Below are 25259 nucleotides of genomic sequence, written 5' to 3'. Positions count from 1 at the left end.
AGTTGAAATTCAACAAGATGTGCTGTAGTGGAGAAGCAACGCAGCATGCCCAGGTTTTGTTTTGTTTCTTTCGTGTCAGTAGGCACTCATTCCACCATTTTTTACATGAGAGACCATTTGTTTGTGGAATGAATTGAAATTAACAAACCGCAACTGCGTCCTCAATAATAAAATCGTTGATGAAATGGTGAGACAAGTGGGTTGACTCTTTAAGCCGTTTCCAGTCAGTTAATGTTACTCGTATTTTCCAACGGGGAGCGTGAAATCAACTGTTATATTGTCTTAATTTCCCTGTTACTTGGAAGTGGTCACCTGGATACTTGATGACATTCCATTCTACGTAATGGAGGAAAGCCTCAGGGTCAATTGTTGCATCTATGGAAGTCTATGAGTTGCGTTGAACATTGAAATAGGTGGACTCTTTTTTTTTAAAGAGGCCCGCACCAGATGTTACCAGAAATCCTTCTTATAGAACGACCCCTTGCATCACACCGGCAGTCTCCCCACAAACTGCTGTGAGCAGTAAAATCATCGGCGATAATGTATGTTTCTGGGAACTGATGAATTAACGTGTCAAATTTTGTTTTCCTGAGTTGGTAATGAAACGGTATGTAAATTCAGAAATGGTTAACTTCTTGTAAAGAATTGCTGGTGCAGGAACTGCTTCGACTGGCGTGTGAAGAGAAAGATTGTGGCAAGCAGCAGTCTTATATACCATTATTGCTACACCTCCGGACGAGGCAAAGCGTTGTCGCGGTCTTTCCGGAAGATAGCCCATTTTCTGAGGAACGGTTAGTAAGTTGTCTATGTGCTTCCTGAACACACAGTACCTTCCGATCATACTTATCAATTAGATCTATGGAGTATTTGAGAACTCCTCTCACATTCCAGTGTAGTATTTGTCTGTCTTGTTTGATACGACGTTTGTGACGTTTGAGGTGATGACCTGATCAGGTTCGTCATCATGGGCCGACAATGCAAAGAAGCGCGAAGTGCACAGTGTGCTCCTCCAAGAGGCATCACATGACGTCAACATGTGACATCACTTGTCGATGATGTCATCATGTGACATCATGTTGATGACGTCATCAGACGATTCCGTGACCTGATGATGCGGTTATTACGTAATGTAACGTTGTACGTGTGCTGTGATCAGGCGATTTTGGTGTGATGACGCCATCACGCAACGTTTGAGGTGATGACATAATCACGTTTAATCATGATGTCAAACGTGACGTCGCCACTTGGTCACATGAGATCTGGTACCATCATCATCATCATCACCATCATCCCCCTCATCAGCCTGGTTACGCCAACTGCAGGGCAAAGGCCTCTCCCATACTTCCCCAAATACCCCGGTCATGTACTAATTGTGGCCATGTTGTCTCTGCAAACTTCTTTATCTCATCCGCCCACCTAACTTAATGCTGCCCCCTCCTACCCTTCCCTTCCCTTGGAATTCCTTCCGTAACCCTTAATGACCATCGGTTATCTTCCGTGCTCATTACATGCCTTGCCCATGTCCATTGCTTTTTCTTGATTTCAACTAAGATATCATTAACTCGCGTTTGATCCCTCACCCAATCTGCTCATTTCTTATCCCTTAACGTTACACCCATCATTGTTCTTTCCATAGCTTGTTGCGTCGTCCTCAGTTTAAGTAGAACCCTTTCGTAAGCCTCCAGGTTTCTGCGCCGTAGGTGAGTACTGGTAAGACACAGCTGTTATATACTTTTCTTTTGAGCGATAATGGCAACCTGCTGTTCATGATCTGAGAATGCCTGCGAAACATACCCCAGCCCATTCTTATGCTTCTGATTATTTCAGTCTCATGATCGCGATCCGCAGTCACTACCTGTCCCAAGTAGATGTATTCCCTAACCACTTCCAGTGCTTGCTACCTATCGTAAACTGCTGTTCTCTTCCGAGACTGTTAAACATTAGTTTAGTTTTCTGCAGAATAATTTTTAGACCCACCCTTCGGTTTTGCTTCTCCAAGTAAGTGAGCATGCATGCAGTTTGTCCCCTGAGTTACTAGGCAAGGCAATATCATCAGCGAATCGCAAGTTAATAAGGTATTCTCCATTAAGTCTTATCTCCGATTCTTCCCAATGCAGGTCTCTGAATACCCCCTGTAAACATGGTGAGAATAGCATTGGAGAGATCGTATCTCCCTGTCTGACGCCTTCCTTTATTGGGATTTTGTTACTTTCACTATGGAGGACTACGGTGGCTGTGGAGCCGCTATATATCTCTCAGTATTTTTACATACGGCTCGTCTACACCCTGATTGCGCAATGCCTCCATGACTGCTGAGGTTTCGACTGAATCAAACGCTTTCTCGTAATCAATGAAAGCTACATATAAGGTTGGTTATAGTCCGCACATATTTCTATCACCTGACTGATAGTCTGAATATGGTCTATTGTTGAATAGCCTTTACGGAATCCTACCTGGTCCTTCGATTGACGGAAGTCTAAGGTGTTCCTGTTTCTATTTGCAATTACCTTAGTAAATACTTTGTAGGTAACGGACAGTAAGCGGATCGGTCTATAATTTTTCAAGTCTTTGGCGTCCCCTTTCTCATGGATTATGAATATGTTAGCATTTTTCCAATATTCCGGTAGGCTCGAAGTCATGAGGCATTGCGTATAGAGAGTGGCCAGTTTTTGTAGAACGATCTGCCCACCATCCTTCAACAAATCTGCTGTTACCTGATCCTCCCCAGCTACCTTCCCCCTTTGCATAGCTCCTAAGGCTTTCTTTACTTCTTCCGTCATTACTTGTGGTGTTTCAAATTCCTCTAGACTATTCTCCCTTCCATTATCGTCGTGGGTGCCGCTGGTACTGTATAAATATCTACAGAACTCCTCAGCCACATGAACGATATCATCCATATTAGTAATGATATTGCCGGCTTTGTCTCTTAACGCATGCGTCTGATTCTTGCCTATTCCTAGTTTCTTCTTCACTGCTATTAGGCTTCTTCCGTTCCTGAGTGCATGTTCAATTCTATTCATATTATACTTCCATATCTCAGCTGTTTTACGCTTGTTGATTAACTTCGCAAGTTGAGCCAGTTCTATTCAAGCTGTAAGGTTAGAGGCTTCCATACATTGGTGTATTTGATCAGATCTTTCGTCTCCTGCGATAGCTTACTGGTATCCTGTCTAACGGAGTTGCCACCGACTTCTATTGCCGACTCCTTAATGATGCCCATAAGATTGTCGTTCATTGCTACAACACTAAGGTCCTCTTCCTGTGTTAAAGCCGAATACCTGTTCTGTACCTTGATCCGGAATTCCTCTATTTTTCCTCTTACCGCTAACTCATTGATCGGCTTTTTATGTACCAGTTTGTTCCGTTCTCTCCTAAAGTCTAGGCCAATTCGCGTTCTTACTATCCTATGGTCCCTGCAGCGCACCTTGCCTAGCACGTCCACATCTTGTATGATGCCAGGGTTAGTGCAGAGTATAAGGTCTATTTCATTTCTAGTCTCGTCATTCGGGCTCCTCCACGTCCACTTTCCGCTATCCCGCTTGCGGAAGAAGTTATTCATTATTCGCATCTTATTCTGTTCTGCAAAGTCTACTAATAACTCTCCCCTGCTATTCCTAGTGCCTATGTCATATTCCCCCACTGCCTTGTCTCCAGCCTGCTTCTTGACTTCTTGCCTTCTTCTTGCCTTCTTGGTTTAACATTGAAGTCGCCCATAAGTACTGTGTATTTTGTGGTGACCTTACCCATCGCCGATTGCATGTCTTCATAGAAGGTTTCGACTTCCTGGTCATCATGACTGGATTTAGGGATGTACACCTGTACGACCTTCAATTTTCACCTCTTATTAAGGTTCACAACAAGACCTGCCACCCTCTCGTTAATGCTATAGAATTCCTGTACGTTACCAGCTATATTCTTATTAATCAGGAATCCCACTCCTAGTTCTCGCCTCTCTGCTAAGCCGCAGTAGCACAGAACGTGCCCACTTTTTAGCACTGTATATGCTTCATTTGTCCTCTTAACTTCGCTGAGCCCTATTCTATTCTGAGCCCTCTATTTCCTCCAATAGCACTGCTAAACTCGCCTCACTAGATAACGTTCTAGCGTTAAACGTTGCCAGGTTGTGATTCCAATGGCGGCCTGTCGGGATGCATCATCCGGACGTACAATGGTGGCCTATACCATCAGATGTGAAAGCCGGATTTTTTGCTTCATGGGTCATACAATTATTTCGTATTTATTTTAAAGAACAACCGTCTCAGCAGTTGTGCTGGAGGTTTTCGACTGCTTCACTGGACATCCACGTTCGCAGGGCAGGGATGGCGAGTTATTTTTTTTTATCAATTCACTTACTGATTCATGAGTCTCCTTTGTTGTTTTTACATTTTAAGCGCGAATATCTGCGAGCTTCGCCGGTCTTACACCAACGACTGAAAAGTTGCATACGTTATGTGGGAGGCGCTCCTTTATCCGCACGTAAGCCTTCGGAGGGTGCACTGAGGCGGCGCTTTGAGCGTTGACAATAAATGAATGTAGAAGGTCTAGCTAATTTTTCTGTTAGAAAGTAACATTTTTTTCTTTTGGCGTGAGGTAATACGACAAACAATCGCAACGCCGTAGTAATCGCCACTGATCACTGAAATTGCATGCTGGACCATATCTCAGCTTCTTTCAGGGCATTCCTACTTTTATTGGAAGATACGTTGCTTCAAACACTCCACCCTCTTCCAGCGGAGAGCGATCCGCAGAATGACTTTAGGCACGCCTCACAGATACGTGCCTCCTCGGCGCTCCTGCTCTGCTCGGCGCGCTCAGCAGCACCGGTATCGGACCGGGCCTCGGCTTCAGTGGCTCTGTTGGCCGGCATGGCGCCACTCTCTAGAAAAAGAAGGCAGATCGAGGACGGCGCCAGAAGCTCGGCAGGCAAATTACAAGAAGGTTGAACAAAATAAACCTTATTTTGCCCAATATTATCATCATCATCATTATTTAGCCTCCCTAAGCACCATATGTAGCGTAAGGAGGAAACATGAGCTTAAGTACGCAAACCTCTCATTAGAAATAAAAGAAAAAAATCTAACCTATAACTTGTTCACGGGCCGCAAATGGTAGAGGGTCTGGACGTAGGATGCATTGCGAACAGCATGAGCGATGCGTCAGCGAAGATGTTAGTTCTCGACATATCCTGCCCGTGACTGCTTTAGTGCACTGTGCTTGGTAACTATATATTCATGCAGCTGGTTCCACTTCTCTATGCTGGAGGGCAAAAGTGATCTAATGAAGGCCATGGTACCACCATTTAGTCGCGGCACACCAGAGCTGTTAAACAGCTAAGGGGTTGGCGGTTAGTGCGGCGAGTATGAAAAAGAACAATATTACAAAAATGAGGTAAATTGACGCAGAGTCTGTGGCAAAGGCACACTTGTGAAATCATGTGGGGTGTGAACTGATAGGACACCTGAACGAAAAATATCTGTGCTGCTATAGGATGACAAGAATCTCACCACAAGATATGATCGGAGTCTAACGTATTTGCAGGCACTATCTTGCATATTGGTAAATTTGGTGTGCGTACAAAGGGTACTTCATATTAAAACCAATGTCCGCGAAAGGAGGGCGAGCACAGTAGAACGCCTCATACAATCGGAGACGGCGGCACGTAGAATAGGTTGAGTCGCACAATGTAAATGAACTTTTCTGGCAAAGGTGCGCATTATGTACTGGTCACAAAATAAGGTGGTCATAATGGCGATGATGAGGATGTGCACCACCGGGAAGGTTACCACGTCAATGTTAGCAGCAATACAGAAATAATAACATTTAAAAAACCTAGAGGGGCAACAAAAATAATTTTAGCCATTTTTTAGAGATGTCAACGGCCTATCAAGTAACACATTATCAGCAGCACAAGTACCATAAGTCAAAGGGCAACTCAAAATGACAGTGCGGTACCGGACACAAAGATTGTTCAATATTAAAATCAAGGCGACAATCCTGCCAAAATATGGCTAATGTGGTTTGTTCGCTAAAACATCTATTGTGTGTTATGCGTATCAAATGCTATTGTAGGTTGTTGCGTTCGTTGCAAATGTTCGATTTCGTTGAGGTGTGTTCAAAGATCTGATGTATCTTGGAATTTATGTGCACGGAAAACTATTGCACTCCGTACGAACGGCGCGGCCTTCGTCTACGCCAAAGTTTGTTTCCTTAGTGGGGAAGATTGTACAGTGATTTATTTTTCTGTTGCATTGTAACTTGCATATCAACACGTGACGCAGTGACATATGTATTTTTTATGTTTTCTTCAGCAAGTCTGTTTACATGTTTTGCCTAAATAACTGTTCTCAACAATCGTACTCTGGTGAAGTTTTCGGCCGGACGTTCATGGTATTCGCTTGTCTGCATGCGTATAGTTTTATCCAAAGTGTTTTGTTAAGATGGACATCCAAAAAAGCTTTAAACTGTTTTTGTGCTAATTTTGTGGTCATCAGTCTGAAGATGACCTTAGTTTACTAATGTCAGCGTTTTGGTTAAGGTGCTGATTAGCAGCGTAATTTTTCTGTCTAATGAATCAACCAGACCACTGGCCATTCTCCATGCCACTGTATGGTAATTAAGTTTGGTTCGCTAACATGGCAACAAAATTCGATATAGAAATGCTTGGCGTAGGGCTGCAGAATACGCACCAAAAACATATATTTTGTTAAAGAAGTCCTCAGCATCGACGAGGCCATTTCTTGTTCCTTTTAATTTTCTACAGTTGTACATTTTGCGAAGAATTTCACTTTCGATTTCATCGGCATTTTCGTACACCCATAAAGTACATGTAGTTCATTTCTTACATATTTACGGAGCAGTGATGCATTCGCAGCTCGTCTTTTGCGAGCGCGCCACGCCTCACGCTATGCGGGTACACTCCTTCATTAAATTATTGAAATCAAATCGAGAGCACATTTATTATTCGTTCATACATGCTCTGTGTAGTGTCCTGCAAGAAAACATGACTTAAGAGCTGCGTTTAGTCTCTTCGGGTAATGCAGCTGCGAATAAATACGTTAAATACCCAGAATATGTTAAAGAAGCACTTGAAAAGAAAATGCTAATTTGAGCTCCTTCCTGAATAAATATTTAGCCTCAGGCGTGGCACCGAAGGGCCTTCGAGTGAAACGGAAGCCAGTATTGCATAATTTGATGAAAACGAAAAAAAGAGCAGTGCAATACTATACAACTGGAGGCCTCCCTTGGGCTCACTCGGCTGGTGGCACAACATCGCGTGCGTTGAGCATCGCAGCTTAAAAGTTGGGAGCAGATGCTGTTGGATAAATCAAAACACGTGCAATTATAAGTGCTGGAACTCGTAAAATACCAGGGAAAAAAAAAGGTCAACGTCCAGGAATAACAAATAAAGAAACGCGAGCGTGACAATGTCCCAACGGCCACCAGCAACAATTCTGCAAATCATAATCTTGAATCCGAACCAAGCGATTTTCCTCAAGCAAGCAGCGAAAAAAAGTACAAAACATTTAGCAATGCCTCAAATCTTATAAACTTGTCGAGTAGCCCATTGTGCAGTGCACAACTCAATTTCCTTTCGAGAGGTCTAACTTCTCCGCCGTCGGCAATGATGAATGAGTTTGAATTTTTGCATGACTTGGGTGACTTCTCAAGAAATTTACGCCTAAGGGAGTTCTTCTGTGATCGTACTACTGTAGAGAGGAACCGTGATGAGCCACCTGGACTCTAGGATAAATCATGAATACCTGGTGAGGCACCCAACGAATACTTTACCATGTATGTTTGCACGGTTCGAAAGTACATAATAAACGAATACCAGAGGCACCGTCCTCTCCACAGTAACTTCTCAAAAGAGAAATAGAAGGCGCTGAGAACCTTGCGTGACGATTAAATAATTATCCTTAAGCCAGCGGACAAAGGTGGTGCAGTAGTGCCGAATGTTTCCGCCAGCTGGCCAGCTCCGATTTTTACACAGCACTAGCTCCCAAGCAACCCTAAAAATAAATATGAAAGCGACATAGAGGACGTCCTCACCACTCCGCTCAAGGCAAAGAAGATAACCGATGCGCCGTTCAAAGCATTGATACCGAGAAATCCTGGCCCCGGCCGTTTCTACGTACTACCCAAAATTCCCAGAACAAACAATCCCGGCCGCCCTGTCATTTTCAACAATAAAACAGCGACCAAGAAAATATTCTGTTTTATTGACATTCTCACCAAGGATTTCCATGTTGATTTTCCTGGTACATCAAAGAAACAAATCACTTCCTTCGGGAGGTATGAAACCTGGTGGTACCGGCAGGGAATTACACCGTGGCCGATACACACACACGCGCTCTCTCTCTATCTCTCTCCCTCACACGCACACACACACACACACACTACCCCTCTCTCGCACGCACACGCGCACAATACGCACGCACAGAAATACATGCGCACACGAACCAACCCACATTTAATCACTAGCATGCATGCTGAAACATGAACACACCTGTTCACACATTTACACATTCACACACGCCCACGCATGCACCGCAAGCACTCAAGAGCACGCGCACATGCACTAACGCACATGTACACGCACATGTACACGCACATGCAAAGGCACGCGTGCACGCACGCATAACCGGACTGGTGAACTTGGAAATACAAAATAGCACACGCACGCGCACACATACACGCGTGTACATGCGCATACAACCATACGCACGCACGCTCAGGACGCGCGCAAGCCTATCTCTCTCTCTGTCCTGGCTGCCTCTCAAGAACCTGCCCCTGCAGACAGGCTGCATGACACGCCCCGTACCATTACTGTTCCGGCAGCAGCTGTAATAAATCGCCCTACAATTTAAATTTAGCGCCTCTTCAAATCAATGTGCCCTCTGCCTGGAGGGTGCAAAAATATTCGCTCCTGTCCTGTGACTTCACCGTCCATCCCTGACTAAAACACTGCTTGAACGCACCACTTATATTCCGACTGTAAGTGCCATAAATGCAATCTTGTTAGAAGGGACTACCCGCTCTTTCTTGTAGGTTGAAACTTTTTGATCAGTCGATGTTTCAAAATATATATATATATATATGTTAAAAATTTGCCCATTCAGTTACGCATGCGCATTGCCATGAAGTTGGGAAGAGAAATGTCCAGAATGCCTGGACATCGTTCGCGACTTCGACACTTGGAGCGCAGAATTATTTAACGGGTTAATTCTGCAATATATTCCACGTTCTTGATACTTTTCGGTCGCATATTTCTTTTTTAATATTTTCAATATTTTCTTAGCTTTCATGTGTTTCCGTCACCTCATTCTAATGTCAATTAGAATGAGGTGACGGAGGTGAAGTAATCGGGACAGCAAATGCTAGGACTTGTTCATCGAAGTCTTTCCCAAAGGCAAAAAGGCTAAGAGCATACTAGCATGCCGCAGCAGTGGAGCACAATCATCACAATATATCCGTTCAGGCCATGCGTCATTCCATCGTCATTCCAGGCCATGTAGAAGCGTGCATAACCAAGGAGGAAGAGGAAGTGACTGCGAGGCACGGGCGCTTTAACGTAAAACTATTCCAAACTTTTCTATTCTGTAATTCTGTAATCAGCCCTCCGCGATTGGCCAAAAGCTTTTTGGATCAACCACACTTCACCTGTCTGTCACACGACTGCACGAAAACCACAATAGCTCCCCATCTGATATGACGTGTACATACTGATTATGCATGATTTGACCGAAAAAAATACCTGTTTATGATTCGAGGCCTTTGCGCCATTAGCCCCCGGCTAATGGTCAAAAGTTTTCGGGCGACACCCACTTCGCCTGCCTGTCACGCGACGTCACAAAACCGCGAAAGCTCACCGCGTCAAAGTAACGTGCACGCATTAAAGATACATAATGACGCCGAACAAAACCGAATTTTCTTCTGAATAGCCGCAGGCTGCCCAGTTCCGAAAGAAATAAAAGATGGCTGCCGCCGATCGCACAGCCGCTGGCTACTCGCATCTGCTGGAGAGCATGGGTTTATTTTCGTATAATAAACCTTCTTTCGTGGCCGTGTAACGTTTCCGAGCACTTTCGGCACGTTTAAGACCTCGTCCTGCCAACTCCTCGTTGCTGAGAATCCGTTTTAGCGTGATTCTTAGTCCTCCGTTGCATGCCATCGCGATTTTCGACCAGCCACCGCAAGCTCAGTAATGGAAAGCGAACCAATGGCAGACGCCGGCATCACCTTCTTCATCCAGTTATCTACTTTCACTGCAGTGGCTCGGCCCTATCGAAGCCCTCTCCACTTGAGCATGCTGCTCGCCTCTTGCCAGCCAATTAGATAAGACAAGGCGCTCAGTTTAAGCAATGTTATTCGTTTTTCAAGCAAACGAAAGTGACCTATGAACGAGGACAGCATTTGACTGGTCTATTTAGACAAGCCGGTGGGTGACCGCCCGACGCTTGCGTTGGCGGTTAGGCAAATTTGACCTCAGGAGATTGGAATAAAAACGTATTGGAATAGTTTTACGCTATAGGGACCCAGGACGTGTCGTGTCGAAGCCCCGCAATTTGCTCGAATTAAATCTGATGTTTGTGAAGCCAGTGCCATCGCACCGCGACACGTTTATGAAGATATGTGCTTCCCTTCAAGACCATTTTCGACCGTGTGAGTTTATTTTGTACACTACCGCGAGGAATTTTATGCCCGAAGCGGGCTCTACGTCGGCTAACCCTAACGCCGTACTCGCTGGCTATTTCACCGCTTCGACGAACGCCTGGGCTCCCACCGGCACAGAGACATCTACCCAAGTCTTGCCAACGGCACTACAATGAATTACGAAGTGATCGGCCGAGAAATCGACCCCTCGAAGGTTTCCGTTAGGAACGGGTGGTGCCACATCGCCCCACGAAGAACGACCAAGCCTAAGTCTAACCTCAACGTGGCTGCCAACGTGGCACCCTCCGGCGCCAGAGCGAAAGCACCGAAGCCCATGTCGGGCCGTAAAGAAATCATCAACGCACATAGAATGCCCTCACTCCCGCAAAACGAGACCAAAGTAGTAATTCAGTAATTCACATCCGGGGCGGACTGAACATCACCAAAACCGGACACGTGGGAATTGTGCAGGCCATTCAAGAAGCAGCCGGACTCAAATCGATGCAGTGCGACGGGGACACGATTTGCCCCAACCTCAAACAGAACATTATGGTCGTGAGTTTCCTGCTACCGGAGAACGTCAACGGATATTTGAAAATTCAGAGTCACCATCGCCGGGCAGACGTACGAGGCCTTCTCCTACCAGACTGCACCGGACGACACGTGCAAGGGAGTCATTCGCAAGATTCCGCTCCACCACAGGCAAGAAACGATAACCAGGTCAGTCGCCAAGCCGAGAAACCCACTCGCGCCGCGAAGCGCATTAAGGAAACCGGGACGGTGATCATGGTCTTCGAAGGACACAAAGTTTCCACCCACGTGATGTGCGGAAGTGCATGGGCAGAGTGCTCGCTCTACAGGTAGCAGGTCACCATATGTCAGGCTTGCGGCAAACTAGGGCACCGAGTAGACGTATGCCCCACAACGGAGAAGCAGACTTGCAGAGATTGCGGCATTCCAGACCTCGGAGAAGATCACGCTTGTGAAGAGGTCTCTTGCACGCTGTGCGGCAAGAAACACCTCACGGCCAGCAAGGAATGCAAGAGCAGATACCTGGTCCCATACGTGGTACGCAAGCGAAGAATTGAGAACAAGCAGGCAGCCATTGTGCTCAAGAAGCTGCGAGAACAAGCAACGAGTCTCTTAAGGCAGAACGGTAAAGGTGCGGCGCAGCATCCAGATGGACAGCACGAGCCCAGAGGATGTTCCAGATCCAGAGGGAGCTCGGGGTCCCGATCGCCCAGCAAAGGTCGCAGGAGCCGCTCCCGCACACCCGGGAGCCGGGGCCGCTCCACCTCGGGAGTGCGCTTCGCATCCGCGGCCGAGCTAACAGCTGGGCCCAGCGAGTCAGGGTGACAACGGGATGCCAGGCCTCCGCAATGGCAGGGACGCTACCCACTAACTGCGAGCCATTGAGGAACCAATCTCAAGTGAGCTTGCCAGCGCGGACAGAGAACAATGTACACAAAAACATCTTAGAGAGAATCAATGCACTCGAGCACGAAAACGCTCAACTCAGACGCACAATGACAGAACTGGCTAACGAGAATAGATTGCTTGAAACGCAAATCAGCACACCAAATGATCAGACACGGGACATGCCCATGGACACTTCACCCACTCCAAATCCCTCTAGCGTAGCGGAATCAGAAACAACTAGTCAAACCCCACCCGCGGGCACTTCAGCCACAAAGAAAGGCAAGGCCAAGACCATGGAATGTGGCACGCCTGCCAAGGACATAGACGGTAAATTGGACAAGATCCTTAGTACCCTAGGTCAACTCCAATTCGATGTCGAGTCACTATAGAAGGGGCACGACAGACTAGTACAGGCGGTCGACGGCCTAACGACTAGGATAGAAGAGATGGACAAGGGCTTCGGCGCCAGGATAGAGGGCCTCGAGAGAACCGTTTTTACTCACTCCACGGCACCGGTCAACTCCCCCGCCTTCCCCATGGTCAGAAGGAACACTGCAACAAGCGATATCGTCACCCTCAAAATGGCGGTAAAGTCCGCAACCATAGTAGACAGCAAAAATGGAGAGCGCAAATAAGCGAGAGCCAGCCGAAAGGCATCAAGCGCAAACGAACAATCAAGGCAAGCTTATAATCTGGCAATCAAATTGTCGCGGGTTCCGCAATGAGAAATCGGTCTTGCAACTACACATCAGACACACTACAGACAAGTCGAACATCATACTTATTCACGAGACCAACACCGACACACCCATACTTCCGGGATATCAAACAATGGCCGTTCCACCCACGAAAGCCTGCAGCGGCGTAGCGACGTTTGTCAGTAACAGGCTCGCATGGGCCGAAATTGGCAGAAGTAATCGGGACAGCAAATGCTAGCACTTGTTCATCGAAGTCTTTCCCAAAGGCAAAAAGGCTAAGAGCATACTAGCACTCAACACGTACAGCTGCCCGAACCACAGAACGCAAAGTTTCAGAAGACTGTTGAAGACAGCCAGGGAAAAGCCGGGGACAACCCACTGATTATTGCCGGAGATATGAACGCCCCAAACGTAAAAAGTAGCTACGGCGTCAACAGCACCAAAAGCAGAAATCTTGCCACCGATGCGGAAGAGATGGGCCTCAACCTGATCACGTCCGTGCACTACCCCACCAGGATGGGCAATTCGGTCTCGAGGGACACCACCCCAGACCTCACGTTCATCCTCAACACCGAGGGGGCCACCTGGCATAATACCAGCGACGACCTCGGCAGCGACCATTACATTGTGGAAACGTCAATAGCAATCGCCTTGAAGCCACTACGAAAGTGGAGATACACGGATTGGGATGCGTTTAGACATGTAAGAAAGGAACGTACCGACAAGCCCGCTACACTAGAACAGTGGACGCAAGAACTCAAGGAGGGCGCCCGCAACGCGACCAAAGAAATAGAAACTGGTCCAGACAATCGGGGTGGACGCTTAGCTCGCTGACATGCTGGAAACGAAAAGATTTATACTGCGGAGATGGCGTACCCAGAGACTCAATAGAAGACTTAGGAAAAATATCTCACTACCGAACAAGGACACTGAGCTCCACTGTGTGGTACTCTCCAACCAACAATGGGACGAAGTATGTGCAAGGGCCGGTGGCAGCATGACATCGGGAAAAACCTGGAAACTGCTCAATCACCTTCTTAACAATGGTCAAACCAGGAGCTCCTAGACCAAGACGGCTGAGAAGATTGCGAAACGTGAACTCAAAAACTCCAATGAGCAGGAATTTACGGCAACACTGGCCGAAAGATACATGCCACTCTCGAGCAGCCACGAAAACGAGACCGAGGCACCCGGTTCCCCGTACCTGGGAGTGGACAACCCCAACCTCGATGATCCCTTCACCCTGGAAGAAATCAGGACCGTCCTTCAAAACCTGAATATGGCACATCGGCTCCAGGCCCGGACGGTATTAGTAACAAGGCCCTTCGAAACTTGGACGAAGACTCCGTCCGGTTCCTAGCGGATCGAATCAATCAGGTCTGGGCTTCCGGCAGGGTCCCACCAGAATGGAAGAACGCCACCATGGTTCTCATCACAAAGCGCAACAAGCCCTTGGGCGTCGAAAACCTCAGAGCCACATCACTCATGTAGTGCGTGAGTAAGGCGGCGGAACACGCCATTCAGAACCGAATATCCAGATTCCTCGAAAACAAGGGACTGCTACCACACACCTTCATCGGACTCAGATCCGGTCTATCAACTCAAGACACCATGATTTTAATCAAACACCAAATCATTGATGCCCCATTAGAAACGCCAGGGCCATTCTTAGGCTGGATCTCGAGAAAGCGTTCGATAAACTCCCTCACCAATACATTGCGGACACCATTTCCGAACTCAACTTCGGCGCTAGATTCCACTCGTACGTGAAGTCATTTTTGGGTAACAGGACGGCTACGTTCCGATTTGCCGACCTCTCCACGGAGACACTCTCGCTGGGGAGCACGGGCACACTCAAGGCTCGGTCATCTTCCCTATGCTTTTCAATCTTGCCATGGCAGGACTTGCCGAGAAACTCGGACAGATCCATGAGCTCGAGCACACCATATACGCAGGTGACATCATGTGGGTGTCCAAAGGAGCCCCGGGCATGGTGCAGGACATATTGCAAGAAGCAGGGAACGCCATAGAAGAATTTCTAATTACTACAAGACTCACATGCTCGCCTACCAAGTCGGAGCTGCTCGTACGCAGACCCACACAGAAGGGCCGCAGGCCATACTCGTCAGACTTCGATTATAATCAGGAAATGACTGTGCGAACCAAATTGGGACACGCCATACCGTGCGTCGACAAAATCAGAGAGTAAAGACATGTTCAGAAGCTCATCACCAAAACCAAAAACGTTATCGGGCTCATCAGAAGAATTGCCAATAGACACAGGGGCCTCGAGGAACATAATCTCATCAAACTCATGCACGCATTCGCCACCTGTCACATTGCATACGTTGCGGCAATGCTCAATTGCACACGATCCGAAGGAGACAGACATAATGCCCAAATCAGAAAGGTCACTAAGCAAGCCCTCGGCATTCCTACCAGCACCAGCAACGAGAAGCTGGGGCATCTGGGCATGCACAACATCCTGGAAGAAATTGCCGAAGCCCAGCAGCGCGCCCAGCTTGCTAGGCTTTCGACGACGCCTCCGGGGCGCACGATCCTAGCGAAGCTATGCTTTGCTCAAGGAGACATAGAAAAAGACTTTGCGTACCTGCCAAGGGTCATCCGCGCCAAGATCATGGTCCGACCTATACCCAGCAACTTACACCCTGAAAACAACAGGAGCAGACGACAAGCGAGAGGAGAATTTTTTCTTAACCAAGCCTTGGTGAACCGTGAAAGCTCAGCTTATGTGGACGCGGCACCATACGCGGGAAGCAAAGCTTTCGCACTGTCGGTTGTGGACGGCCGCGGATCCACAAGATATGCAGCCACGGTAATTGCAAGGAAGCCTGAACAGGCCGAACACGTTGCGATCGCTGTTGCGCTCACCGACGACAATCTTTTCCATATCTACAGCGACTCTATAGCCGCTATCAGAGCTTTCCAAAAGGGCACGGTCTGCGCACAGGCCCTCAGAATTGTCTCAAAGAAAGAGATTAAGAACCACGTCCTATACTGGTTCCCGGCACAATCAGGACCAAAGATAGGCGACGACTCCAACCATAACGAGGCGGCACACGAGGCTGTGCGCGCGCTTACAGACCGCGCGGCTTCACCCGATCACTCGGAGAATAAGGACGCCGCCACTACATACAATGAAATCACGAAACACTACTACTTACAACGTAGAGAGTATAGCACACCACACCGCACGCTCACTCGAGCTAAATGGTTACACACAGAATTCTACAAACAGACACATACCCCACGCAAAACAGACTTCACCATTACATGCCTGAGCTCTACGACAAGTCTCATTGCGCCAATTGCATACATCCCTTAACGTATATCATTTACTCTGGCCGTGCTTGCAAGCTCACATAAACTCCGAACCGGACAAGCGCAAGTTTGAAAACGAATTCCTGAGCTAAGAACTTGCTCCGCAACTCTGGGCCGTCCAGCAGTTCCATGACGCCGCCAGGAAACTCAACCTCCCGGTTCCGTCGGGGGAGGCGCCCACTCCATGAGAGCCCAAAGCTCTCGAGGCCTGCAGGACTTGAATAAAGTTGATTTCCTTCCTTCCTTCCATGTCATGCATCATTTGCCATCGTTGTGGTCGACTCCAGCGGCAAGATTTCCAATTGCGCCTCCATTCGCACTTCAGACCCCGGAGTCACCGAGCAAGCCGCCATCGCCCTCGCCCTGCTAGACGGCCCTGCGTCCGAGATATACAGCGATTGCAAAACGGCAGTTAGAGCTTTTCAGAAAGGTTGCATCACCAAGCAAGCTGCTCGTCTTCTTAGCAGCTCGAGTCGATATGACCTCACGCATCATTCAATCCACTGGTTTCTCGCTCACGTAGGGTCGGTCGAGGGTGCTCCCCCGAACCTCAATGAGTCTGCTAATTATGCTGCGCGTGACCTCGCCGACCGCCCTTCCTCTGCAAGAAGCACCACTCCCCTCCTCCCTACGGCCACAGGGACGCTCCCACTACTCACAACGAGATTATTAAATTCTTCTACATGTCTAGAAGGGTCTTTCCACCCCCTCACCCGAAGTTGAATAGGGCGCAAGCCGTTTCGTTTGGACTTCTGCAGACCAAACGTATCCGTGTCTGTCCGTTCTCCACGAGGCTTACCCGGACGTGTATCGCGACGACGCCTGCCCCTCCAGCGGGTAGACTAGCGCACATGCGCACATGCTCTAGCGCACATGCTCTGGTAGTGCGGGTCAACATACTCCATGTTCAGCCAGGAGGAGTGGGACTCGCTTCTGCGTAGCCCCGCTCTAGAAAAGCAAATCCTGGCTTTCCGGCGTGCCCGCTACCGGACCGGTGGGCTAGACCTGCCGGTCTCAACGTGGGACGAGCTGGGTGCGCGACCAGTTCGCGTCCTCCACGGACCTGCCGTAAAGTTTCTTTACTCACTCACTCATGCGTCATTCAGGCTACGAGCAAGTCCGTGGCATGTGGCGCGTTTCGTGTCTAAGCGTTGGGGTGGCTCCACCATCACGATGACGACAGCGCACCGCCGGCAGCGGTAATCGAAGCGTCAGCTAAGCCTTTATATTATTATATGATATTACATTAGATTTGTATTATTAAACATTATTTGTGACACTTCAAAGCAGCACGTGCAGAAAAACATTATTTTTTTAAATATAAAGCTATTTGAAGCAAATTCAGCTTAAACGCTGAAAATGTTTATATCGTGACAACTTCCCGAATGGGTAACGGTGGGTAACGGCAAGAGAGAGAGAGCAGGCAGTCTGGACCACAGCACGAACAGTCGCGACAAAATTCGCCCTTGTGAAGGCTACGTGTTTATGCGCAAATCGAGCTGCAATTTCTTGGATATTGTGAACGAAGTGGGGTGACATCTTCAGTTACAAAAGTGGAGCAACGAGCAACATACTAGCCTGCGACGGCTCTGTGGGATCGGATGTATTTCTTCATTCAGCGGCGGACAGCTTGTGCTCACCAGAAACCTGTGGCGAGACTGTGCGTCGTTGTTGCGTAGGTTTTGCACATATTGTACGTTTTAGACATAAACAACTAGGCATGGTGTGTACCAGCATATCTGCTGAAACACTATTCAGATGTTTTTTTTTTGATCATGTAAACAACGATTCTCTTATAATAAAGCTTTTTATTTGCAGCAAGTTGGTGTGATTAGTGTTGTGATTGCCCTCGGCCTATGCAGCAGTACCAACCTTCAAAAGTAAATGTGCAACCTAATGCTAAGTCACAAATAAGAATATATATATATATCTATGTATATATATATATATATATATATATATATATATATATATATATATATATATATATATATATATATATATATATATTAATTCTTATTTGCGACTTAGCATTAGGCTATCTATATATATTAGGATATATATATGAATATGTATATCCAAAGCAAGCGAGCAGCGCAACATTCTAAATTTAGATTATAAGTGAATAATATTGAAACCGTAATTTCGTATTGTGACTGAACATTTTTCTGGTATCACTGGAATTGCCATTAGAATCCAGGCAGCGCTAGCGTCGCCTGCGAGATCTGGCCCCATTGGTCCTATGCGAATGTCACGGTCGTGTTTCGAGCTATACAAGAAGAAGAAGAAGGGTGACGGCATTTCCTATTGCATATCCTGGGCTCTGCGATTTGCGACCACAGAAAGCAAATTAGACATGCTTCCCAGCTCTCAGCATCAAGACGATAAGAGCAAGAGGCGGCGTCGCCCTCGAAGAAACTCCACGAGCTCCAGTGGACGCGAATTTTCTCGGAGCTCCTCTTCCTCTGGCGAGCTTGATGGGACGCGCCAGCGTCTGAGCTATTCCAATCAAAGTGCTACCGCGGACGTCCCGTCGGATTCAGCTCTACAGAGAGGCGCGACCACCGCCGCCGGCTCGGTCGTCGAAATTCCCGCCAACGAACGAAAACGTAAGCAAAGACAGTCGTTTTACGGCGGCCTCCAGCCTAGTACACCCGACATCACCGCACCACAGGAACAGGACGGTAGCACCGAACATAGCACGCGCAAACGGGTCATCGCTTCTACGAGTGAAGCATCTTTTTCTGTAGAGCTAGGAACCACCGATGGGCCTCCAACAAAAGCTGGAGCAGTCGCCGAAGGCCATGGCCAGCCTCCTGCAGGAGAATGCAACACCTCGCAGCCGACGCAGGCACTAGAGTCTGCTGCGTGCGCTCGGACTAACACACCCCATGCGACATCTTCCACATCGGACAAGGAAACAGCCGAGAAAAGCCTGACGGCCGAAGCATGCCGTGCAAATTTGCCGCCTGGTACGGTAAAGGCTAGGACACGCTCCCGCTCTACTGTTACTCTGGCGATGCCCATGCACCCGGCGTCGAGACGCGGACACTCGGGAAAGCCATCGAGGCAAGACATGGAGTCCCAGCGCGAACCCTCGTTCTCGTCCTTTATTGAGGGTCTCAAGACGTTGAGCAGAGAACTCTCTGTAGAACAGCCGTCCAGGCGGCGGGGAAGCAAGTCTTCGATCTGGGACTCGGAACACGTGAGTGAGCTGTTTCTTTTCCGCCGCAGCTCGCAGGCTCAGCTGTTAGTGTGCGATATCTGGAAATTAAAAAGGTGTCACATATAGTCGCTGAAATTTTGGAGATATCATGGAAATCACTGAGTTGGGAATCCGGAGATGCATTTTTTAAAGCGAAGCTTTCTTTTCCTCTTCCTACGACTTTCCGGGCGGTGCTGCTGAGATCGTCTTGCCGCGCATGCCGCTGGGTTTCTCGCAACGCTACCAGATGGCACTAGCCTCCGCGCATACCTAGGGAACCTACATGCAAGCTCTGATTTAGGGTGGTGACAGCCTTTGTAAAGGTACTTACCGCCGTTGCTAGATTAGGGGGTTAGGCTTTCAGACAACTTAAAAGATGTGGGAAGCAAAATGGCGAAAAAAAAAGCCAACAGACGACGTTTGCTGCAACCTCTGGGGACGTGAATTAATTAACTTTTACAGCGAAGCTGTTAAGGGCTACTTTCTCCACTATCGCGACTGCGTATAGAAAAATTAACCGACGATAGGGCAATGCCGGGCCGACCCTCAGCGGAGGTGAAGCGATGTATGTCGGTACTGCTACAGCTCCCTACAGCACCCGATGCCTTATCTCGCCATCACGCTCATATTTTTTTTAGAGCGAAGCTTTCTTTGCCTCATCTCGCGACTTTCCGGGCGTTGCTGTGGTGGTCTCGCCGTGCGTGCCGCTGGGTGTCTTGCCAGACCACCAGATGGCGCTCGCCTCCGCGAATCACAACCAGCAGCGCCTCGGCAGCGTTCAACAGTTTGTGCGTATGTGACGTGTTGTGCTTGCTTTCCTGTGCGACGAAAATGCAGGTGCTGGGCTGTGGAGGTCGCGTGATGCGCTCTTATAGTGTAAACATTAGAATCGCCCATAGCCTGAAGAGACCGCTCGGAGCTGGCGTCTGAAGCGCCTCAACAGCACACTCGCCAAGAATGCAGAAGGAGTACGTAAACACGCGCCAGCAAAATGGCTCCAAAGCATGCACTCAGCTTCGAGGACACCCCGGAAAGAAACAAGGGTCGCGCGTATTAGGAGCGTCTTCGCTACGCAGCGAAACGTGGTGCACACCGCGAATGTATGCATGCAATGTATTTATGCAGTTATATTAATTGAATTAAGTGCAGCTCTATAATCCCATTAGAGTTCAACACTCCTGCCACTATGCGATGTGCCATGTGCCATGTGCCATACAATGACGCGCCACACCGCCTCAAGGAAACACGTCTCCCTGTGTATTCTGTCGACTACGCAAACAGCAGTGGCGCACGCAGGGTAATGTGTAACATCAGCTCACCACTCGGGCATTGGACTAAACACTGAAGAACTTACACACTCGCCACCGACATCACCGATAATTATCGTCAGTCAAAGCAATGCCCTGTAATGCTCACGGGCCCTGAAAGTAATGAAATGAATGAATGAATGAATAAATAAATAAATAAATAAATAAACCGCATAGATTACATCGATTGCCACTGTGCGCGGGATCAGTCGATGTTTTCCCTTTGAGGCACGTATGTACGGAAGGACGACCGAAAATATTTTCCGAGCATGGAAACCGCGAGAAAGCCTTACATTATTCGAACTTCGCTCCACACTTTGTAACTTCAGCGGCCGGTGTCATAATCGCGAGGGCTAGAATACCCCCTTGATCCTTTCAGTTGGAGGGGAGCGGGGCCCACAGTAACGAAATCTGTTTTTTTTTTCCTCAATCTGGTGCCTCAAAAATACATCGCGGTCCAGGATACTTATGTGCAAAGCGCCACAGCGCGTGCGACGCGCAACCTGGAAGTGCTCGAAATTGGAAATGCATAATCAAGCCCGTCGTGCCAAACCATAAGGGCTGAAACCACAGCGTTGCTGCTATTGCACCTAAATCTCGGCCCCAGTCTCTATTATGTCACCGTGAACATAGGTACTGCTGGCTTGCTGACGCGAAGGCTGAGTCGAGCTGGCTGTTCGCATACGACAAGAGGCTGAGCGCTATGGCTACCGTTCGCTGGCTCGTTCTAGAAATCGCTTACAAAATACCACTGCCGCATGCAATCACTGAAATTCCGGCCCATTGATCCTTGCACGACAAGCTCTATCCGCATCTCCATAGTGCACGCAATTCTGTCACAGGGGAGCCGAATAGCGAGCTAGAAATAGCTACGACTGTCAACGAATAGGCCTGTTTTTCCTGCGTAACATCTTTAGCGTATTTTACAATATAACACATGCTTTGGTTCCTCAGCAAAAGCACGCAAATGTACAAAATGAAAAGCAAGACCACTGGCCTGGCTCATTCCCAGTGTTTCTCCGCTTTCGTTCATGCCCGAATGGCAGGTGTCAGAAAATTCACGGAAAGAAAGCAAAAATAATAATAATAAATTGAAAAGCGCATGTGCTTCTTTCTGGTAACATACACGCACCCGCAATTTTTCTCAGCACGTAATTTTGTTATAACGAATACGTGAGATAGTTCTTTCGTGCTTCATTTCGCAGGGGCAGCGTGGTTCACGGACAGTGGCCAGAGTAGCTGGGATACCTGTTACAAAGCAGCATATCTTCCTCACGGCCATCTTAATATTCATAGTGACAGCCGTGACAGCCGCCGTCGTCATCCTGTTCATACGAGAGCAACAAACTGCTCCGACAAAACCGTACTGCAAGACAAACGGTTGCGTCGTTCACGCCTGGCGTCTTTCTGATAAACTAAACAGCAGCCTGGATCCTTGCCAAAACTTCGGGGCTTATGTCTGTTCCGCTTGGTCCCCACCAGAGGGCTACCTTGAACACTCTAACTCAGCCATGGATGACGTACGGAAATCTTGGTTCCCGCTGTTCGAAAACGTCCTTAGAGAAGGCGCCAAGATCATTCGGGTTGGCCAGAAGCCGCTAGTCATGTACGCAACATGCATGGGCGACAGTAAGCTATACGGCTCTAACGTGGATATCTTCTGGAAATTCCTAAAGGAGTGTAGACTGTCGTGGCCGGAAGAGCCAGAGTCAAGTGACACTACCGCCCTCGATGTACTGATAACACTAGCATTCAAGTGGCAGGTTTCACTCTTCTTTCAATTAAGACTACTGCGCTTGGGACCCACACCAAATTGGCGTTTGACTTTAGATCCGGGCCCACTTATACCGCTAATTTACCAGCATCATCTAACAATCAAAAATACCGGCGCATATGCCAAGTACTGGGCTGCGTTCTTCTACATCCTCAAGGGCAGCTATGACAAGGACCCGACGATAAACCAGACGCTCATAGAGACAACCATAGCATTGGAAGGGGACGTCTTTAGAAGTCTCCTATTGGCCATGCGTCCACCTGTAGTCCACCCAGTACTGCTGCCAATAGCCAAGATTGGACTCTACACTCTGCCTTTGGACTCGAAGCAGTGGCTACGGGCATTAAAGCAATTAGAGCTTCAGCCTGAGATGGAATTCAACGACGAGGTTCTCTTAGCCGACAAAAACTTCTTCCGCACCATGGCGGCCGTGATGGCCTCGTACACGGACACCAAGCTGCTGTCCCTGATTGCGTGGTCTTGCGTGCAGCTGTTGGCACCGGCAGTGGATTTGCAGCTGCTGAAGACCCGGTACGACCAAGGCGTCATACTTTACCGGCCATACTTCTGCGAACGTTTTGTCGAGACCGCCTACCGGCTCCTGGTCATTTCTCTCACCTCTGTGTCACACTTCTCAAGACAGGAGCGCGCCGTCATCTCTGCAAATTTCGACAACCTGGTTACAACTGCCAGTGATTTGGTCAACGCCACAGACTGGCTGGATGCCGACAACCGAGAGCTTGCCGCCATGAAGCTGTCTTCGATACGCCTGCAGCTGTGGCCCCCAGAGCATTTCCTGGAGAACGAGGCACTCGATCGCATGTACGCGGCTTTTCCCAGTGCCGACTTGCCGTTTGCAGAATATTGGATCCAATCGAGTCGGCGTGCCGCTGATATGTACCGTGCGAGTGCCAATATCGACGTCTTGAGCTACAAGGTCAACTACGCGCTGCCGTACCTGGTATACGATGCTGCAAGTGGCGCAGTGAAAGTAGCTGTGGGTGCCATTACTCCACCCCTGTACTACTCTGACGGGACCAAAGCTATGTTCTACGGAGGACTTGGATTCTCCATGGCGGTCAATCTCGTCGCATCCATCGACAGACAGGGACTGCGGTGGCATCCAAATGGCTCATTCGGCGACTCCTTTTTGTCCAAGTAAGCTTCATTAGCCTTGTTTTGCGACCGTGATTATTTTCACTTTTACATGGCAGGTTATTCCACAACAACACAGATAGACGGCTGTCCTAATATAATTGACATAATCACCCATTATTTTCGCTTCTTCGACAAGTAATGGTTCAAGGCTTTGCTTGTGGTGATGCGCCACCATCGTAGGTCATGACGCGGTTGTTCGAACTAAGCTAGCCTTTGTAGGTAATTGTGCGAAGAAATTTCTTGATTGAGTCAGGAGATCCTTTTGCCAGGAATGATAGCTAGACGTTCGCGTGTATTGATAACTGAAATGGAAGAGCTAGTTTCTGAACTGATATATGACTGAAGAACTTTGATATCGCGATGCGCTCTCAAGTGCGCGCGACTGCATTTTGAAACACTTGGGAAATTTTTACAGAGTGGAGCCACCCAAATACTACGAACTTCATATTGTAGAAGCGATCTGAAAGCGGGTCGCTGCGTCCACAATATTCAAAACTGGATGTTTTCGACCAGAGTTCTTCCGCTAAATGGATGCGAAAAGACTTTCTTAATAATCACAGTGGCAATGTAAAATGACTTGTCCTCAATATTGTTCTATTAACACCGCACCTCCGTTTTGGTACATCTATGGAAGATTACAGTACTCTTCTTTACAGCACCGCTTCTCGAGCATTCGAAGAGCGGGACGGCTGCCTGGCCACTGCACAGGAGGCGCCCGTCGTCGACTCCCCCACCTATCCGACCCGAACCGGCTCCAGGACCAGCGTCTTTCCCGAGGTTCCAGCGCTCGAAGTGGCCTACGCAGCGTACAGGCGTTCCATCAGCGAAAGCGACGATGACAGTCCACAGGGCATTCCCCGGAATCTCTCGGGCGATCAGGTGTTCTTCATGACTTTGTGCTACATGACGTGCAGCCTTCCCGAAGCCATGGGTCCGCACACGGTCGACTGCAACAAGGCTGTCAGCAATTCGGAGGCTTTCGCGCGGGCTTTTCAATGCCCGTACGGATCGAAGATGAATCCGAAGAAGAAGTGCACATTCTTCTCTTGATAAGTAGGTGCTGTAAAGGACCCAATTATCGCGTGCGATTTTTACCTCGCCACAAGTGTGAACGTACACGATATGTTCATCAGTGCCAGACAATATAGCTGCCACCTGGACGTTGCAATGCCTTGAAATGTGCTCGCCGTCTTTTACAAAGCTATGGCGCACTGTGCACGAGGGCGTCAGCAGTGCGATTGGCACTTGGCATACGTGTCTTGTTCTGGCGTCCGACGTACTCTCAAATACCCACGCGTTTTATTGGGACGTTTCGCAGAAGGCTTGCAGAACAGGGCGCCTCTTGGGAATGATATTGGCGTTTTTTTTCTTCTTATTGTGCGTTTTTGAGCTCTCGGACTCTTTTGTATTTGAAACTCATATTTTACATTTGTTAGCAACAGTATGCCCAGCTGGGTGCCTCAGACGTCGAAAAACATCGACGTCGTCCACCGCGTTCGCGGGCTGTTTGCACTTTATTTGCGTTTTTGTTTGCAAAGCCGGATTCACGAACGTGTGTTAGAAGAGCATGTCGAATCTATTTCTTGGCTGCGATTAAAAGGAAATGTATATATTTCATCCAAATTTTCTTGGTAGTTCGCGGCTGTCGCACGTGTATTTTCAGTGCCCGTTTGCCTTGCAAGATTGAATATTCTGCAATTGGT

At 48.2% G+C, this 25259-nt stretch overlaps 2 protein-coding genes across 3 annotated transcripts in view; one reads left to right on the top strand and one right to left on the bottom strand.

Annotated features, from left to right (window-relative positions):
- The window catches only part of LOC135917388 (uncharacterized), a 153729-nt gene that overhangs the window by 56811 nt on the left and 71659 nt on the right, over positions 1-25259 (bottom strand). The gene's annotated exons all lie outside the window — the stretch shown is intronic.
- On the top strand, positions 18408-25179 carry LOC135917368 (endothelin-converting enzyme 1-like). Its single transcript, XM_065450951.1, has 3 exons — positions 18408-19317; positions 21830-23556; positions 24213-25179. The coding sequence occupies exons 1-3, from the start codon at positions 18469-18471 to the stop codon at positions 24604-24606; spliced, it is 2970 nt and encodes a 989-aa protein (XP_065307023.1). The 5' UTR covers positions 18408-18468; the 3' UTR covers positions 24607-25179.

This window comes from Dermacentor albipictus, chromosome 2, assembly GCF_038994185.2.
Source record: "Dermacentor albipictus isolate Rhodes 1998 colony chromosome 2, USDA_Dalb.pri_finalv2, whole genome shotgun sequence".
NCBI lineage: Eukaryota > Metazoa > Arthropoda > Arachnida > Ixodida > Ixodidae > Dermacentor > Dermacentor albipictus.
The sequence above is the reverse complement of the archived record's forward strand: the minus strand, read 5'-3'. Positions and strand labels throughout refer to the sequence as shown.

Bases quoted from the DNA above. Each gene is read 5' to 3' on its own strand.
- LOC135917368 (XM_065450951.1), top strand. From the start codon at position 18,469: ATGCTTCCCAGCTCTCAGCATCAAGACGATAAGAGCAAGAGGCGGCGT. The intron at 19,318-21,829 runs GTGAGTGAGCTG...TTCATTTCGCAG, and splicing joins CGATCTGGGACTCGGAACAC to GGGCAGCGTGGTTCACGGAC. The intron at 23,557-24,212 runs GTAAGCTTCATT...TCTTCTTTACAG, and splicing joins GGCGACTCCTTTTTGTCCAA to CACCGCTTCTCGAGCATTCG.